Source organism: Eleutherodactylus coqui, chromosome 1 (genome assembly GCF_035609145.1).
Source record: "Eleutherodactylus coqui strain aEleCoq1 chromosome 1, aEleCoq1.hap1, whole genome shotgun sequence".
NCBI classification, from domain to species: domain Eukaryota; kingdom Metazoa; phylum Chordata; class Amphibia; order Anura; family Eleutherodactylidae; genus Eleutherodactylus; species Eleutherodactylus coqui.
In genome coordinates this window covers 223,799,652-223,818,086 of record NC_089837.1, presented here as the reverse complement: position 1 = coordinate 223,818,086, position 18,435 = coordinate 223,799,652, and the positions used below count along the sequence as shown (strand labels likewise).

The following is an 18,435-nucleotide window of genomic DNA, read 5'->3' as shown; positions in this document are numbered from 1 at the left end:
GCGCATGCCGCTCACATACACGCTAAGATAGTGAATAAGGTACGCAATGTCACTGTGTACTTTCTGTATGCTGTGCGATTATCACATGCAGGTGGCACACAGCGAATTACACTCAGGCCTCCTGCACACGGATGGGTCGGATCCCGCAGTGGAATCTGACCCTGTGCCGACCTGTCCGCAGTCTTTCTTTATCTGCGCTGCGTATGGACAGACTGTACAGATAATGGTGCGCTGTTGCTAGGCGATGACGCGGATCTGCGACCTTTACGCAGTGATGATTATGGAAGGGCTGCAGGTCGCATCGACTTCAATAGAAGCCGTCCGCGTGGATTTCGCCTAGATCCCAATTGATTTTCGCTAGTGTGCAGGGAGAAAAAAAAAATCGCTTATCTGTAGCATGCTATGGGCGGTATCTGCTGGGGAATCCGGAGGTGGGTAGCCGATCTGGATTCAGCAATGCAAATCTGGCCATGTGCAGAGATATCAGCGTCCCTAACACTAGTATTGCTACATTACTGAAGCAGCCGGTACAAGGAGTAGCAGGACGTACTGCAGTTGGTGCCATCTTTGCACCCTGGCTGTATGCTGCTCAGCTAGTCAGAGGCAGCCGCAATGAGCTGCAGCTTCTATGGCCCCGGACGTCACACACAGCGCTGTTTAGGGGAACAGACACACTAATGAAAAAACGCACATTATTATTTTCCTTGTTGCAGCAGTTGAGCTCTCAGCAGTCAGGCGCCCCCTAGCTGCGGCAACAAGAATGCAGTAACATCTCACTACTACTGCGTCTATGTAGTGCACGTGACACAAAAACAGCAGAGCAGCCTCGTACGCAGCACTTCCGCACCCGCTACTAATGGCGGCGCCCAGCTGCTCCTGCTGAGCCGATTGGCTGCTGGTTGCCCGGGTGACGACAGGGGGCGGGGCCAGTAACCGGGGAGCTGTTGTGGCTGCAGTAAGTAACGGAAGAGCGGCAGTGCGGTTATATAACGGCCGCTCAGGTGAGTCGCGGGACGGTTTCTGCTTACAGGCTCCAGTACGGCCCGGCGCTCTCCCGGAGCCGGCCCAATGTAACAAGGACTATCCTGCGGCCAGAGAGCGGCCCATAACCTGCGGCACTTACTGGGAAGCTGACCCGCCGCACTAAGTGATGAACTATCATGGGATGCTACCGGGAGCCGGGGATGGATCCTCTATCCCCACCCGCGGTCCAGCGCTGTCGGTCTCTGAAGATCACAGGGTGCTGTAAGATCTGCCTCTTCTCAGAGTCCCGAACGCCCTTCTATACGAGTCTATGGGACTCTGAGAAGAGGCAGATCTTACAGCACCCTGTGATCTTCAGAGGCCGACAGCGGGTGGGGGATAGAGAATCCATCCCCGGCTCCCGGTAGCATCCCATAATAGTTCATCACTTAGTGTATGTAGCATCCCATAATAGTACATCTATAGTGTTAGCTGGAGTGCCCACATAAGGGCTCATTCACACCAGCGCTGGGGGATTCTGTGTTCATTCTCCATTAAAGAGTTCTGCTATAAACAAAAATGCTATACTTACCTACTCCTCCACCATCAGTCTTCTTACTGCATCTTCTTCCCTCTGATCTTCTGTCTCTTGCAGTCCCCCAGGTCACCTGACCTCCAGCTGGCCTACTTCCGGTGACGAAGCGTCCATTCACAGGCAGTCTCATTCCAGTAGGGCAGTGTACCCGGTCACTAGTGATGTAGCGTTCACAGCCTAGCAGGGAGTGCCGAGCTACTGCAGAGACTGCATGTTCAGTATCTCTATGCAATAGTATGTGAACTCTGGTGGTGAGACAGCGCACAAGCTCAGTCTAGGCAATAGATCGGCATTTCTTCCTAGGCAGTGTACCCGGTCACTAGTGATGTAGCATTCACAGCCTAGCAGGGAGTGCCGAGCTACTGCAGAGACTGCATGTTCAGTATCTCTCTGCAATAGTATGTGAACTCTGGCGGTGAGACAGCGCACAAGCTCAGTCTAGGCAATAGATCGGCATTCCTTCCTAGGCAGTGAACGCTATATCGCTAGTCATGTAACCTACACTGACCTGCCGGAAGAAGAATGCGAGGAATGCATGCTCCATAACAAGAAGAGGATCCAGCTGGCTGGGGATAAGGTGACCGGGGGGACTGCAGGAGCCAGGAGAAGATGCCGGAAGAAGACTGACTCGATTGGAATAGGGGAGTATTGATTTATTTTAAATGACAAAACCCCTTTAAGGCCGGGCTCACATGGATGGATTCCACATGCGGGCATTAAAAAGCATGTAAAGTCACTTTATCGCTACACTTGCAGATACAAATTGCGTATTCTGTGAGCAGAGGAAAAATCGCAGCATACTCTATTTTGCTGTGAAATCCGCACAGATGGCCTCCATTGAAGTCAAAGGAAGCCGTCCGACCCACAGTCCATACACAACTAACATTGTTAATGGGTCACAGGTACCCATGTCATCTCTAAGCAATGGCGCAGGAAATACAAATATTGAAAAGAAAAACAAAACTGTCAGAAACAACAGGTACCCAGGGTTGCCAGCATGCAGAATCCGGTCCGCCCGTGTGAGCCCGGCCTTAGGGAGCAGGAACACAGCATTCCCTAGCTGAATTGTTCCGTCTTATGATGGAAGCGAACAGCGCCAAAGTGCCCATCATTGACCATAATGGGGATCTGTTAGATTTCCGCCAGGAGTCTGGTATTTTGCCGGAATTTACAGCATGAACTAGCGTTGTTTCATCCTGTTTTCTAGCGGAAATCAACAACAGAGGTTCCGAACAAAACCCTCAGATGCTGATGTGAACGAACCCTAAACCATGCCAGCCAGAGCCCGCTATTACCCATGCCACTGAGTTCTCCCTGTAAACTGTCCCCCAAAATGTTCGACTAAAATAATTCTCAGCTCTTACCATTATCGGTCACTGAGTTTATAGTACACCTTTGGGAAAAAGCTGAAAATACTCATTTCGGATGCTTACCGACTAGTGATATATTTTTTTGCGATGTGAGAGCAAGTGAAAACACATAATTATGAAACCAATGATTTTCAATGGTTTCATACCCATTTGAGGTTTTTACTCTCAAGCCTCCCAGCACATAGAAAAAATCTGCGATATCGCTCGGTGTTTTCAATGGGGCTACAGCAGTGCTGACCCCATTGAAAACATAGGGAGTACATCGCGGACTTCTGCCACAGCTGTGACAGCTATGGCAGAGGATTCCCTCATCCCCGCAGGGACCGCGCGGATGAAAGAGTCCCCTGCCACAGCCGTGGCAGAAGTCTGTGATGCTATCCCATTGCTTTCAATGGGGTCGGCACTGCTGTGGCCCCATTGAAAGCAGTGGGTTGCAGGCAACCTCCGCAGCGATGATTTTCAGGGAAGGGCTTGAAATATAAGCCCTTCCCTGAAAATCAGCCCTAGCTCTAAGAAGAAAATTATACTTGCCTAGAAGAGCCGTCTGGCTCTTCTGTCCAGCCCTGACAGTCATCTTCTGTCTTCTGGAGGCCGGGGATTGAAAAATTCCCGCCTCCAGAAAGCGCAGGTCTCATTGGCTGAGCGCTTAGCCAATCACAGGCACCGCTCAGCTATTGAATGACTCTGTTGGGACTCCTCTAGCTTGGATAGAAGATGCGATACGGGCGGGCATGGAGGCTCTAGTACCCTGTTGTACCACCTCTAGCTTGGCTACAAGATGCGATACGGGCGGGCATGGAGGCTCTGGTACCCTGTTTTACTGTCTGTAGCTTGGATACACAATGTGATGCCGGTGGGCATAGAGGCATACAGGTTCCATATGGTATCCTGCAGCATATCCGTTCACATTTGCTGTAACTCGGCCTCTAGTGCAAACTTGTAGGCTATGGAAGTTGGCGTCCCAGATGGTCCCATACATGTTCTATTGGTGATACATCTGGTGACCGTACAGGTTACAGAAGTGTGGCAATGTTGTGTAGACATTCTGGTGACACCGTGCTGTGTGCGGGAGGTTGCCTACTATATTAAAAACAGTATTAGCACCCTATCCCTGTTGACATGTTTCACCATAAACAGGCATCATCAGGCAAATGGGGCCAAATTAAGCAAAAAAAAACAAACTCTGTTTATAAAAGAAAAAAAGTATATTGTGCAAAAGTAGTAAAACATAATAAATCTTTAATTTGGTTTTGTCATAATCATACTCACCTGTAGAATAAAGTTAATGTAATATTTATACCACATAGTGAACGTCATAAACATAAATCCCAAAGAACAAGGGTGAAATTGCTTTTTTTCTACTTCACGCGGCAAAAAATATTGATAAAAGTTATATGTACCTGAAAGTCTTATACAGCTACATTGACGAATAATAAAAAAGTGATGGCCACAGCAGTATAAAAGGGGATACAACTTACTGATTCTTAAGGCTAAAATTACGCTAGTAAAAACATAAATTATGCGGTTAAAATGCACTGCAGTCGACGGAGCTAAGCGCAAAATATACTTACACAAATTCTAAATCTGCACTAAAATAGTGACATTTTCAGGAGTGTTTTTCCAATTTTAGGGCTTATTCAGAGGACCGTATATCGGCTGGGTTTTCACACCGAGCCGATATACAGTGTCCTTGTCTGCTTGAGGATGGAAGAGCCAGGGAGCAGGAACTGAGCTCCCGCCCCCTCTTCGCCCCTTGGCACTATTTGCAATAGGAGGGGGTGAGGTGGGGGCAGAGCTAAGTACCGGCGCTTAGCTCTGCCCCCGTCCCGCCACTCCCATTGCAAATAGTGGCGAGGGGTGGGGAAGGGGCGGGAGCTCAGTTCCTGCTCCCTGGCTCTTTCACACCCCCAAGCGCCCGCCCCCCTGCAGACAAGGACACCGTATATCGGCTCTGTGTGAAAACCGAGCCGATATACGGTCGTCTAAAATTTCTAAATAAGCCCTTAATGTGACTGTTAGGGGTTAATACAAACTAGAATGTTCCCAGTCAGTGTAAACAAAGTGACATTGTAACTGTCATACAAATATGTATATCCTCCATAAGATATTGTGTGTATTATTCTCTTACGTAATTAATTTGTTTATTTTCCTTTGTGCAGGTTGAAATCTTCAACAAAGCAAAGATGTTTCTGTGTAATCTGCCTTGGCTCTTGGACTGAAGATGCCTACAGGTGAAATTGTTACCATAGTTAATTACTACTATGTGTTCACATTCAGCAGGCTGTTCTATTAGTAATGATTGACTTGGGATTCGTTATAGTCAATGAGGGCTGCTTAGCATCGTCTGGCACTTCAATGGACAGTCAAACACTGGTACGAAATAAAGACTGATTTACACGCAACCATTATCGCTCAAAATTTGTCCAAGCAACGGTTTTTGAGCTATAGCAGTTGCGTGTAAATGCGCGCCCCTCATGCACTTATCGTGCACCCTTAGTTCATCACTTACTTCAGGTCTGCTGCGATTCTGTGCGGACTCACATAGAATGTGAAGCGCTGAGCGAGGAGTGAGGGATAGCGGTGATCTGCCTGTCTAAACTCTCTGTACGAGAGCTAAAAACCTTAGCAGTGATGTCCGCGCTCGTGCAGTCGCTTAGCTGACAGTCGTCTCGTGTAAACCCAGCATTAGGTTTCCTCTGCCCTCTCCTCTCCTGCCCCTTCTTATAAGCTAATTTTTGACCACAATAAAGTTTATTAGAGATGAGCGAGCATACTCGTTAAGGGCAGACACTCGAACGAGTATCGTCCTTTTCGAGTACCTGCCTGCTCGTCAGAAAAGATTCGGGTGCCGGCGGGGGTGAGCGGTAGGTTGCAGGAGTGAGCAGGGGTGAGTGGGGGGAGGAGGGGTAGAGAGAGATCCCCCCCCCCCGCCCCCGTTTCACCCTGCTCTCCCCCGCCGACACTTTAATCTTTTCTGACGAGCAGGCAGATACTCGAAAAGGATAATACTCCCTCGAGTATTGTCCCTTAACGAGTATGCTGGCTCATCTCTAAAGTGTATCTTAGTTGTGGTGATAAATTAGCTGAAAGAACTTCCAGGAGAGAAGAAATTAGGGCTGTCAGTTCACTATTTTAGTTACATATAGAGATGAGTGAGCATACTCGCTAAGGGCAATTACTCGATCGAGCATTGTCCTTAGCGAGTATTTTCCCGCTTGGGAGAAAAGGTTTGGTTGCCGGCGCGGGTGACAGGTGAGTTGCGGCTGTCAGCAGGGGGGAGCGGGGGGGGGGGAGAGAGGGAGAGAGAGATCTCCCCTCCGTTCCTCCCCGCCCTTCCCCCCAGCTCCCCGCCCGCCGCCGGCAGCCGAATCTTTGCTCCCGAGCGGGCAGGTACTTCCTAAGGGCAATGTTTGATCGAGCAATTGCCCTTAGCGAATTTGCTCACTCATCTCTAGTTACATAGTATGTTAGGCTGAAACAATGCCCATCTAGCTGTAGTGATGACCACAAATAAATGTCATTCAGATTGACACCTCATTGCATCTTTTACTTTATGTATCTGTATGTGTAATAAATCCTATTGTTTCTATATTTACAGTCGAGAGTGAGGCAAAAGTGAGGACAAAGAGCCGTTTTGATGAAGTCTTTCAGAGTTATGCTGCCCTTTCACAAGTGAAAAAGACAAATAAGGCGAAGAAAACACCTAAAGAAGAAAGTGTTGTAGTATGTATCACATAAGTAATTTATGTATGGGGAACCTGAATTACTGTACAACTATTTATAGTCATTGTCAGGGAAATTTCTGCGTACAGTACCAATCAGGCCCACCCCAATGCCCCGCTGCCGGCGGTAAAGAAAAAACACCACACACTTCGGTCTGGCATAGTTCCTCACACGGGGACATGACTGCGCACTTTATAACAGATTACATGGGGTCTTATACCCTTTGGTCACGTCACTAGGAATGGGTAATGGTCTCATTGGCTCAAATCCACCGCATAACCATATATGTGAAGTCCGCCTTTCCGCCTGAGGCAGTGATAGTTATATACGTAGTTAAACAGTCGTTATCTAGATACGGCGCCTCTGGGAAAACAGCCAAGCACGCGGCCTTTGTATCATCTCTGAATTTCTGGATACATCTCTCTCAGCCTTGCAAACCTTTGGAATATCTGATGTAAGGCGACATATTAAGTTTTTCTCATTTTAGCATTGAATAGAACTTGCATACAGGTATAAAAGCATAAAAAACATATGGCAATATCTACATATACCCTCACAGTCATTCACTTGATTAACATGTAATATTTATGCGGAATAGTAAAGAGAGAAGTAAAAAAAATGTCTTGAGTTTGGTTCGCTCTCCAATTCTCATGAAACCTTACTGTATCTGGAATCTTTTGATGTAGATATCTCAGAATTTCTTTCTTACCTTCTTCCAAATCATTGAGCCCTTTTTATAGTGTTATATTTATTGATCTGCATGTTGATCTACATAAGAAATACCATTACAAAGTATTACAGAATCCACATGAGGCAACATTCGATTGAACAGATCATGAACAATATGTGCAGATGCTGAAGATCTTTTGATGTGACAATAGGAGGTTTAATTGTAAACTGAGATATACTTACCCTTGCGTGGCCACAGCGATATAGTGCTGTAATCCCTCTCTGGTCCCAGTGATTGTTGTGACAGATGATGTCACAGGAAATCAGGTACCGCTGCAGTATCACGTTCCTGAACTTCTGCCATTATAGCACTTAGGGTATGAGCGTTGATACCAGGAGAACGAGCAGTGACACTGCAGCAGTCACCTGATTTCCTGAGACATCCTCTGTCGCAACAATCACTGGGACCAGAGCGGGACTACAGCGCTGGATCCCGGTGGCCACATAGGGGTAAGTATATCTCAGTTTATTATTTTAATGCACACAGCCCTAGTAAAGCAGGCTTGGCCGGTAACCAGACAACCCCTTTAAAAAGAGCTTATGCTCAAATCATCAAAGTTGTTATTTTAGTAAGGTTATGGTGATAGACAAAGTTTGATAATTGTATGTATTTTTAATATGCATGTATTTACTCCCAGGGGTATTAAAGGGGTTGTCCCGCGCCGAAACGGGTTTTTTTTTTTTTTTAACCCCCCCCCCCCCCCCCGTTCGGCGCGAGACAACCCCGATGAGGGGTTAAAAAAACAAACCGGAGAGTGCTTACTTGAATCCCGGCGGTCCGGCGTCTTCATACTCACCTGCTGAAGATGGCCGCCGGGATCCTCTCTCTCTGTGGACCGCAGGGCTTCTGTGCGGTCCATTGCCGATTCCAGCCTCCTGATTGGCTGGAATCGGCACGTGACGGGGCGGAGCTACACGGAGCCGGCATTCTGCACGAGCAGCCCCATTGAAGACAGCAGAAGACCCGGACTGCGCAAGCGCGTCTAATTTGGCCATTAGACGGCGAAAATTAGACAGCTCCATGGAGACGAGGACGCTAGCAACGGAGCAGGTAAGTGAAAAACTTTTTATAACTTCTGTATGGCTCATAATTAATGCACAATGTACATTACAAAGTGCATTATTATGGCCATACAGAAGTGTATAGACCCACTTGCTGCCGCGGGACAACCCCTTTAAGTGTTTTGCTGTTAAGATGTGGTGCCCATTTTTGCAAAAGTCATCACATAAAGTGCTTGCATAGTAGTGACCTCCTGAATTATTTTCTTGCTAACTGTGAGCTTGTTCTTAATAAAGGGATTGTTCCATAATTAAATATTATCTTATTGCGTTAAGGCCCTTTTACACGCAACGATTATACTTTGAATGACTGAACGAATTAATGATTTTTTTTGCATAAAATGCTAAACATTTAAATGTACAGATAATTGTTTGAAATCCTCTCCATTTCCCTCAGAAGGGCATGTGTTGATGCTAGGAAAACTCTGGCCAGCAGGTTTTTAATTAGTGGGAAGATAAGCCATTGTCTTCTGCCACATGAGTAAACAAGTTATCATTGTGTTTTAGCAAGGCAAACAATCACCCCTCCCCTCAAGTCTTTCAAAGACTAAATGAATGCCATTTAAACGGAACGAAAAGCGAACTACCTTACGATTATTTTTATGCAGGTGACAAGTGAACGAATCGAGCACGACAGACGCACGTTTACACGTAACGATTACTGCTCACTTTAGCTCAATTGAACAAATTTTGGGTAATAATTGTTGCGTGTAAAAGAGCCTTCAGATCCTGCAGTACATAATAATCTCTTGATTAGAATCCTTCTACAACTGCTGCAGTGTGTAGATATTGACTGCATACTTGTTGATTCCCTCTCAGCTTGGCCAACCAATGTGATCATGCCCTTAATTCATATTGTACATGTTATTGTAGCCACAAAAATGAGGCCTTCATAAAGTGGAGGTAAGAACACCATTGCAAGTGGAGGTCAAGAACTATTGGTCAAATTACATTGCATTTTGTTCTGACGAGCTGTTTCCATTTTATTCTAAAGCTTGAGACATTCAGCAATCGTCTTCACCCCACCAAGGAACGATTACATGAAACATCAGAGAGCGGTACACACGGTGCTGAAGAGGAGAGTCCAAAGATTACAAAGAAGAAACCCAGAGGACAGCTGTGGGAAAGCGAAGAAGGAGGGGGCAATGATGGTGCCAAAAAGCACAAGCATGCAAAGTCTGAAAAGAGGAAGAAAAAGAAACCTGGAGGAACAGACAAAAGCAACCCTAGTGAAGGTCAAATGGAAAATGTAGATTTGGTACCGCAGCCCAATGCTAATAGCATTTCACAACTTGAGGGACAGCGATTCATGCGTTCTGAGAAGACAGTGGACATTGCTTCTGGAGAACAGCATCGCCACACTGATTTTGAAAATGATGAACAACTGCTTGAGGCTTATAGACTTCATGTTTCCCAGGAGGAAACTACTGAAATCAAAGAAAAGATAAAAAATAAACTTAGGGCCCATCTTTTCAGCAGTGACGACCAACAGCATCTTCTACAGCAAAGTGGAACTGATAAGAAAAAGAGGAGGAAGAAGAGGGACTTGGTGGAAACAGAGCCAGAAACCAGGTAATTTTTGTGGTGGCGAAGTATAGACCACCCACTGCTTTACTGATAGCTGCAGGGGGTCACAGGGTGTGTAATTGGGACACCCAGCTCTTCCTTGTGTGCACCAGATTTCCACAGTCACAGTAGCAGGGTTATTATAATACCCCCAATTTAGTGACATAGTATGCATGGCCATCATATAAGTCTAGTACCTCACATTGGTCTTCGTAGAAGCTTCAGTTATGTAACTGTCCAGATATGGTCAGATATGTCTCAGGAGCTTTTTCTGGGGATGTGTAAGTTTAACTAAGAGCAAAACAGATACTATAAAGTGGCATTCGCCACCCATAGACTCCTGTTGTGTATATGTTTCACATGTCATATTTTTACTGTATGGATAGCGTAGTATACTATGCTATTCTGTACCTTTTTTTGTGATATATACCAGTCAGACAGAGGTCAAATGGATACATTCTTGATTGCTATCTGACTAATAATCCAACATGGTCACATTTTCCTTGTAAGTCGGGAGCTTTCCCAGTGTGCATATCATGTGATTTGAACAAGGCCTTAAAGGGGTTGTCTCGCGAAATCAAGTGGGGTTATACACTTCTGTATGGCCATATTAATGCACTTTGTAATATACATCGTGCATTAAATATGAGCCATACAGAAGTTATTCACTTACCTGCTCCGTTGCTGGCGTCCCCGTCTCCATGGTTCCGTCTAAATTCGCTGGCGGCTTGCTTTTTTAGACGCGCTTGCGCAGTCCGGTCTTCTGCTCTCAGCACGAGCCGCTTCAGCCTGCTAGCCGCTACAGCTCTTCTGCGCATGCGCAGACGAGCTGTCACTTCTCGGGAGCGCGCTGGAGCGGCCATTCTGTACCATCCTCTCTTAGAGGAAGGTGCAGAAACTTGAGCCGCCCAGCTGTCCCGAGAAGCCGCCCAGCTGTCCTGAGAAGCCGCCCAGCTGTCCCGCCGTCCTGCCGCCCAGGTAAGTGATGGGCCGGGGGGGGCTGCCGCTGGGCCGGGGGGGGCTGCCGCTGGGCCGGGGGGGGGGGGGCTGCAGCTGGGCCGGGGGGACTGCCGCTGGGCCGGGGGGGCCTTCGTCTGTTGTCAGGGGTCTAGCGCCGGTTACCTGCTGCCTGTCGGTGGGTGACTGTGTGCCGTGGTCGGCCGCGTTCAATCCAGGGGTCCGGTCGGCGGCTGCGGGGCGTCTGGTTGTCAGGGAGACACAGCTGGTAGCGTCTCGGGAGCGCGCACGTCGGGCTACAGCAAGCGACGGGAAAAAAGCCGGCGGCCATCTTGGGAAAATTTTTATAAGTTGCTGAAACGCTGGAACTGTAAGTACAAACCAGCTAGAAAAGTCATTTACAGGGGGGCTTAGTAATGTATGCTTAATTAGGGGGACTGGGCAAAAAAAAAAATTCACTGCTTCCTCGAGACAACCCCTTTAATCATTATAACCCATAGGCCCTCGTGCACATGGGCGGAAATTCCGCAGCGGGATTTCCTGCAGAATTTCCGCCTGTACCCGCCTGCATAGGATTGCATTATATAACGCAATCCTAGGCAGACGACCGTGATTTGTCCACGTGAAAACTCACACGGAGAACAAATCGCAACATGTCCTAGTTCTGTGCGGGTCTCATAGAGGCCCGCACAGAAATATCAGTGGCGACGGGCCGGCTCTTCTCTGTGCATGCGCCAGCTGGGCGACAGCCGGCACAAAGCGCAGCGAGAAGATGCTGGGAGCGGGTAAGCCACAGGACTGTGCAGGGGCACAGGTCTGCATTCCACTGCGAGAATTCTCGTCTGCAGGCAGGATGCAGGCGGCCATAGACTGAGGTTAGTGTAATTTAGAATATTTGACAAATTGGGCAAAAAAACGAAAATTTTCTTTTTGTCATTCAGCTTTTAAATTAATCAAATAGAAATTAAACATTTTTAATGGAACAATGATTCCATAAAAATATACTCTGACATGCAAAAAACAAGTCCTCTCACAAGAACATCAATGAAAAATGACTACAGTTATGACTCTCCAAAGTGTTGTGAGGCATAAATACTGTAGAAAAACTACAATATATTCAATGTTGCCTTTGCAACTAATAAGGAGTATAATATGACCGGAGTGTGAAACCCAGTTTACCTTTTGTCTTTACAGTGTTATGTCTCTTCCGGAGCTGCAGGCCTCCCAAGCAGAAGAACAGGATCAGCCTCAGTCACAAGCATCTCCGCAGAATGCTGAAATACAGGAAGATGTTCCTAAAGTTAAAAGCAGGAAATCTAAGAAAATGTTAAAAACAGGTTTGTAGTGTATGTTTGAGTTTGGGATTAATGAATATTGAATTCTGTTTCAGACATTTGAGACTGCATAAAAGCTGCTGGATGTGTAAAACAAGGTTCTGGCATCTGCTGGCAGCCACTACTGTATTCTTGTAGGGGTGTCCTACTGTTGATTGACATTTACCACCAGCGTCACTGAGCCATATCCTCATTCCACTGGCCTAAATGTGTCCACTCCTGATGCTACTACAAATGCCATGTTTACCAGTATTGTGTAATAGGTTTCCACGCTCCGTTCCCTTCACTCCTATTCAGTGTCCCCAATGATTTGCAACTTAACTAGTATTTTCTATCCTGCAATGATCCTCCCGCTCCTAGCTGAGTTTTCCAACTTGACAAATTACTGAGCCATCGTTCCACAGGAACCATAAGAGATTTCTTATGGTAAAGCACAGCCTATACTTTCATAATAGTCCGATAATTAGTGGACATATATCAAAATAGTTCAACTCAGCAAAAAGCAATACATTTTTTTAAACCTTTTTCAGCACTTTAGCATAGAATTGCATTTTCTAGTCAAGATGTGATTGAGTTTATTAGTGCTTGGCACTGCTCAGGGGTGGTTGAATCCCAAATTTGGTGAATCTTCACTTTTAATCGTTTCTAGGTGTGTCATGGCATTTTATGCTGCTCCTGCTTCATCTTTCCCCATAAAGATTCAATTGGCAACAAATCAGGGTTGCTTGTAGGCCAAGGAAATGTTGGGATCCCATTTTGAGCCAACCAAGTTGTAGTTGACTTGATCATGCTGTCCTTGAATTTTTGATAACTAGGGGATGAAGAATGGCTGTGCTTGGTTAATCGAGCGCCGTTTCTGGCTGAGGCGGCGCTCGATAAACCAATCAGAGCAATCGCTTGCTGGAGGCGGGTTATTCAAGCCCTGCTACCATGAAGAAATGCTCTGTCGACTTTTAAGACTACATGGAAACCTGCAGCAGCGTCGGAGACCAGCGCAGGGGACCCGGATGCCGCCTACTAGATGAGTATTTTTATTTTTTTTTCATGTAGTTTAGCTAGGACTTATTTTCGGGGCAGGGCTTATATTTCAGATCAAAATACACTGCTGTCAGGAAGGGAGCAAGCAAACTGGTCCAGCATGCTGCTAACCATGCTTTCACTATCCTCTCAAACGTTGCAAGAAAGGCCTCAACATCATCATCGCTGTCATCTTCCTGATGTGCTGGCTCTCAAGTATGACTTGCAGTTCACACACACTGCATCAACTCCTGCAGAAGCTGTTAATCCTTACTGGCGCCCTTTGTTAACAAAGACACAAGGTGATTTGTTTCTGGTTGTGTTGCTGTAGACTGCGCCAACACCTTCACCATGTCCTCCGTGTTGCTGTTATCCAAAACCCCATAAGTAGAATAGTTATTAGCTAGGGATCGCCCGGACTAGGTACCACAGGGCACACTTCAATTCAAGCAACCAACTCAGAATGACGTTTATTCTTTTCAATTTAAGGTGCAGCGGTACAGATATCAGCAACTTCAGATAATGACGAAAAATAAAATCTAGCCTGTTCTGCCCTATTTTTATATATACGGCCCTCACTACCGACTGGTTGGCTACCTCCTTGCAACCTAAACGCATAAACAAAACAATTCCATTTGTGAGATCTGTACTTACACAGGGTTTTTACAGATTAGTCGCACAACAACATTGGTTGTCTGTGTCTCCAGGGCAGAGCTACATATCTCCATGCACTGGAGCATCTTGTTAATTACCTAGCAGTGAGCCAACTCCCTGCTGCTTCACAGAATGACAGGAGTCTGGGAGAAATATGCCTCCCATCCACTATGACTCCTGTCATCCTGGCACAATACATAGACACAGCTGGAGTGAAAATGGGTGAGCAATAGAGATGAGCGAGCGTACTCGCTAAGGCAAGCTACTCGAGCGAGTAGTGCCTTATGTGAGTACCTCCCCGCTCGTCTCTAAAGATTCTGCTGTCAGCGGGGGAGAGCGGTGAGTTGCAGGGGGGAGCGGGGGCGAGAGAGTGAGAGAGAGATTTCCCCGCCGTTCCTCCCCGCCGGCACCCAAATCTTTTGAGACGAGCGGGCAGGTACTCGCATAAGGGACTACTCGCTCGAGTGAGCAACTACAAGCAGGAGGATCATTGCAAGATAGAAAAATGGGGTTGGAGAGGACATGAAAGAGCAGCTGAGTACAGGAGGACATAAAATGTGTGTCTATAAATAAATATTTATACTTATTCCATATTTCTATGTGTGTGTTTAGATAATTTTTTTCATTTTTCCTTTATTAGATTTTTTAAATCGCTTCACATTATTTTTAGTGAATCCAGCGCTGGTTGAGTCCTGGTGTTCATCTTCCATTTAGAAAACTGCATGGGCATGGAAACTTGTGCGGCGTCATTGGGGTTACTATGTCCCTGGCACTTTTTCTATACGGTGAAAAGGACTGACAGTAATACAAACTACATGAGATGGAGACGAACGAGGTTTCCATCTCACATATTCACCCCTATGGTCCCATCCTGCTTTCCATCCTCATGCTGTTTTCTTCATTGTGAGCCAAAACCAGGAGTGGAGAGAAAGTGTAATGGAAAGATTTTCATGTATTCTTTATTTTGGACCCACTCCTGGTTTTGGCTCAAAAAAACTTAACATAAAAACTGTCATGTGAAAGCGCTCTTAGGCTGGGTTCTCAGAAGGCGGGACTCCCGCCGTAAATCTCGCGCTTTTGCCGCAGCGAAAAATTGTGAGATTTCCGACGAGAAAGTGCAGCTCCAAAATCCGCGGCACTTAGCTGCAGGTTTTGGAGCGGCTTGGTCGCAAGCTTTTCTATTGCAGCCGGCGCTCCCATAGAGGAGAGTGCAGCCACAACGGAAAAAGATAACAAAATTTGACATGCTGCGGCCGGGGAGATTTTTCACAAATCTTGTCCACATGGCTGGCTAACCATGGGATTAGCGACCGCAGGCGGATCTGCCGCAGCAAAATTCCGGATGGAATTTCCTCAGCAAATCTGCCCTGTGTGAACCAAGCCTTAGGCTTTCGTTTTGTCCAAAAATGTGTTTTCATTTTTTGTTCTTGCTGAGCAAACACTTTGTTTACTTTTATAGATGAGATACAAAAACATGACGCAAGAGAAGACGATGTAGATAGAGGCAGACCTAGGCACAAATATGATGACGCCCTCGTGTTAGGAGTTTATATTCATCGCTCTGACAGACTCAAAACTGATCTCATGGTATCTCAGCCCTTGGTGAAGATTCACATCATTGATCTAAAAACGGGGGAATACGTCAAGAAAGAGACAAGGTGATTTTTATGTGCAGATTTGTCTAGAAAAAGTGATTTTTACCAGTGTTTTTTCAAGCAGATTTTGCCATTTAAGGCTGGGCCCACTTGGGCACATGCCTACTTGGGCTCTGTATGACCGTGTGATACATGGTAACTCGCAATCAATCAATTACATTGCGTTATGCCGTTCCGATAACATTAGCGTGTCGGAATTGCGTAATATGCAAGCGCAAAAAAGATTACTCGCATAATACGCAAATCCGACATGCTAATTGCGTTATATACGAGTGGTTTTTTTGCAGCATGTATGCATGAGATAGTGTCCATCATTCTCTATGGCCGCATGTATGCGCGTGCCCATACGAATTTACGACAGCATGGGAAATATAAATTTTAAAAAAACTGGTGTACTGCACACAATAGCGTGCGTGTGGTATGTTGTCATGCGCAGTTCAATTTTGCCATCGTACACCGCAATATGCCAAGTCACCACCAACTCCACAGCTGTAAAATATCTGTGTGACCCCTGCAGTGTTTTACGCTCACGGCCATCTGAGCCCAGCTTAAGTCATCAGGAAAAAACCCCACAAAAACTGTGATTACTTTCCACTAAAAATTGGTTGATATATTTAAAAACTCCAGTCACTTCTAGGACAAGTATGAGTATTTTTACTGCTTTTTAAAGCGAGGCAAAAATATTTTTGTCCGAACTGTAAGATCATTTTGCACACTGTTAAAATAGCAACAGTACCAACCGTGATTAGTGATCGCTGGATATAGTACTGGTGTGCCATTAATGCGCACTGGAATGACCGGCCACCTTTGTCCATGTACTATGTTTGGTATCACAGATCCAGTGAACTAAGCTTTGCTGCAGCGAAGCTGTTTAATAACTGATACGGGCCAGGAGAGAAGGTAAAAAGATCAAAGGCAAACGGCCCCTTTCTTCTAAAGGTGCAAGTACCTTACGCTGGTCATATAATAATAGCATATCCTAGAAGAACGTTGTCATATGATCTAATATCATGCAGTCTATCCCTGTTGTGCGGTCACTGACACCATGTGCTTTATTTTCAGCTCTGACGCAGTTTCATCATTTCATGACCAAGAAACAAATGAGTATGTTCTCCCCAAGTTTACACAACCATATAACTTCAAGCAGCTGAAAACGTTGATTCCTGAGTGGGATGAACAAATCATATTTATGGATAAGTTTATACACTTTTTGCATGTCAAGGAAGACAGCCCTAATGTTATTATATTCTTTGAGGTAGGAATGATTTTATATATTGGTTAATGTATGGTATGATACTAACACCTTAAAGCATACCTGAGTTTTCAAAAAAATGTAAAAATGCAGTCCAGGTCTTCTTTGGCTGCTGCCGTGCTGCTATTTGCACCCAGTTTATGCTCTGAGAATTCAATTTTCCATCTAGATTTTCCAATTTTTCAGCTACTCTGCTACTACTTTGCAATCCACTTATGGGGGAGGGGGGGGGGGGGGAGGGGTTCGTAACAGCTATTCTGCCAGTACTGTACTGGCTGGGGCATCCTCTCCCACACTTCCCATGCTACCTTACATAGCCTTGCTCCAATCAACTTCAAGGCAGCCTCTGAATGCTTCCCACTCTGTTGTATGTAGTAATTAGCAATATTCCCATGTTCCTGTTACTAGAGAAGCTAAATTCCTAACGACAGGTAGTGGATTGCAGGTGCTGGAAGGTAAGTGTTTAATACATCAAACTGGCAAAGAATGTCACTAAAAAAGCAATGGTTTGCTTAATTTTAACATAATGGTTTAAGATATCACACACCTATAGTACCTTCCTATTTGAAATATTTGAGTTAAATCCAAGATAGCAGCCTTAAAAATGGCTGTCACGTTGGTCACATGGTCTGCCAGGTTTTCCCTTTCCCTCACAGCTTGCCTGCAAAATTGGATCACTGTCTGCCAAACCGTTTTTATTCTATGTGGCTGATCTCTCCTGAATGTTCATATCAGCTAATTTATCACCACCACAAAAAATTTCATAAATTAGTTGGAGTGAAGAGAGTGGAGGGAATCTTAACCCCTTGGTGACTAAGCCTGTTTGCGCCTAATTTTGGAAATCTGACATGTGTCACTTTAACATGGATTAACACCGTAAAGGTTTTACATATCCAAGTGATTCTGACATTGTCTTTTCGCCACATGTTGTACTTCATTTAGTTGCTAAAAATAGACCGATAGAATTTGTGTATATTTATTAAAAGCGCCAAAATTGAGAAAATTTTGAAAAGAATCGCCATTTTTTTCACATTTCCAACTGCAATGTCTCAAATATGTGCAAACATAATATAGAAAATTCTGATAAGATATAAATTTCCATCTGTTTACTTTATTCTGGGCGCATATTGGAAAAACTTTCTTTTTTTAACCATTTAAGAGACGTACAAATTTAACATTACTTATCAACATTTTGAGGAACACTTTGTTTTCCTACACCAAGCCAAGACTGTAAAGGCTGATAGGTGTCAGCATGATAGATACCCCCACAAATGACCCTATTTTAAAAACTACACCCCTTAATGTATTCACTGAGGGGTGTCATGAGTATTTTTACCCCACCGTTTCTTTTCAGGAGTTAATGCAATTTAGACGAGAAAAAATAAAATTTCATATTTTTGTAAATATGTAATTTTAAACACAGCTTTTTTCTCTATAATGCACATGAAAACGAGGATTTACACCTCAAAATGGATATCCCTGTTTGTCCTGTGTTCAGAAATATACCCATTGTGGCCCTAATATTATATCTGTGTTCACAACGGGGCCCAAACCGAAAGGT

The 18,435-nt window shown here is 45.3% G+C and overlaps 1 protein-coding gene across 2 annotated transcripts in view; it reads left to right on the top strand.

Moving 5' to 3' along the window:
* Positions 1-911: 911 nt before the first annotated feature.
* Positions 912-18,435, top strand: part of AHI1 (Abelson helper integration site 1) — a 185,961-nt gene continuing 168,437 nt past the window's right edge. Inside the window, exons 1-7 of one of the 2 annotated variants that reach the window (XM_066605823.1) lie at positions 912-955; positions 5,088-5,159; positions 6,527-6,651; positions 9,434-10,011; positions 12,157-12,299; positions 15,427-15,625; positions 16,685-16,877. In XM_066605823.1, the coding sequence (XP_066461920.1) occupies positions 5,150-5,159; positions 6,527-6,651; positions 9,434-10,011; positions 12,157-12,299; positions 15,427-15,625; positions 16,685-16,877 (1,248 nt within the window). In that variant the 5' untranslated portion in view covers positions 912-955; positions 5,088-5,149. Of the gene's footprint in view, positions 1,002-5,087; positions 5,160-6,526; positions 6,652-9,433; positions 10,012-12,156; positions 12,300-15,426; positions 15,626-16,684; positions 16,878-18,435 lie in introns of both variants that reach the window. The other variant, XM_066605816.1, reaches the window with a different exon arrangement.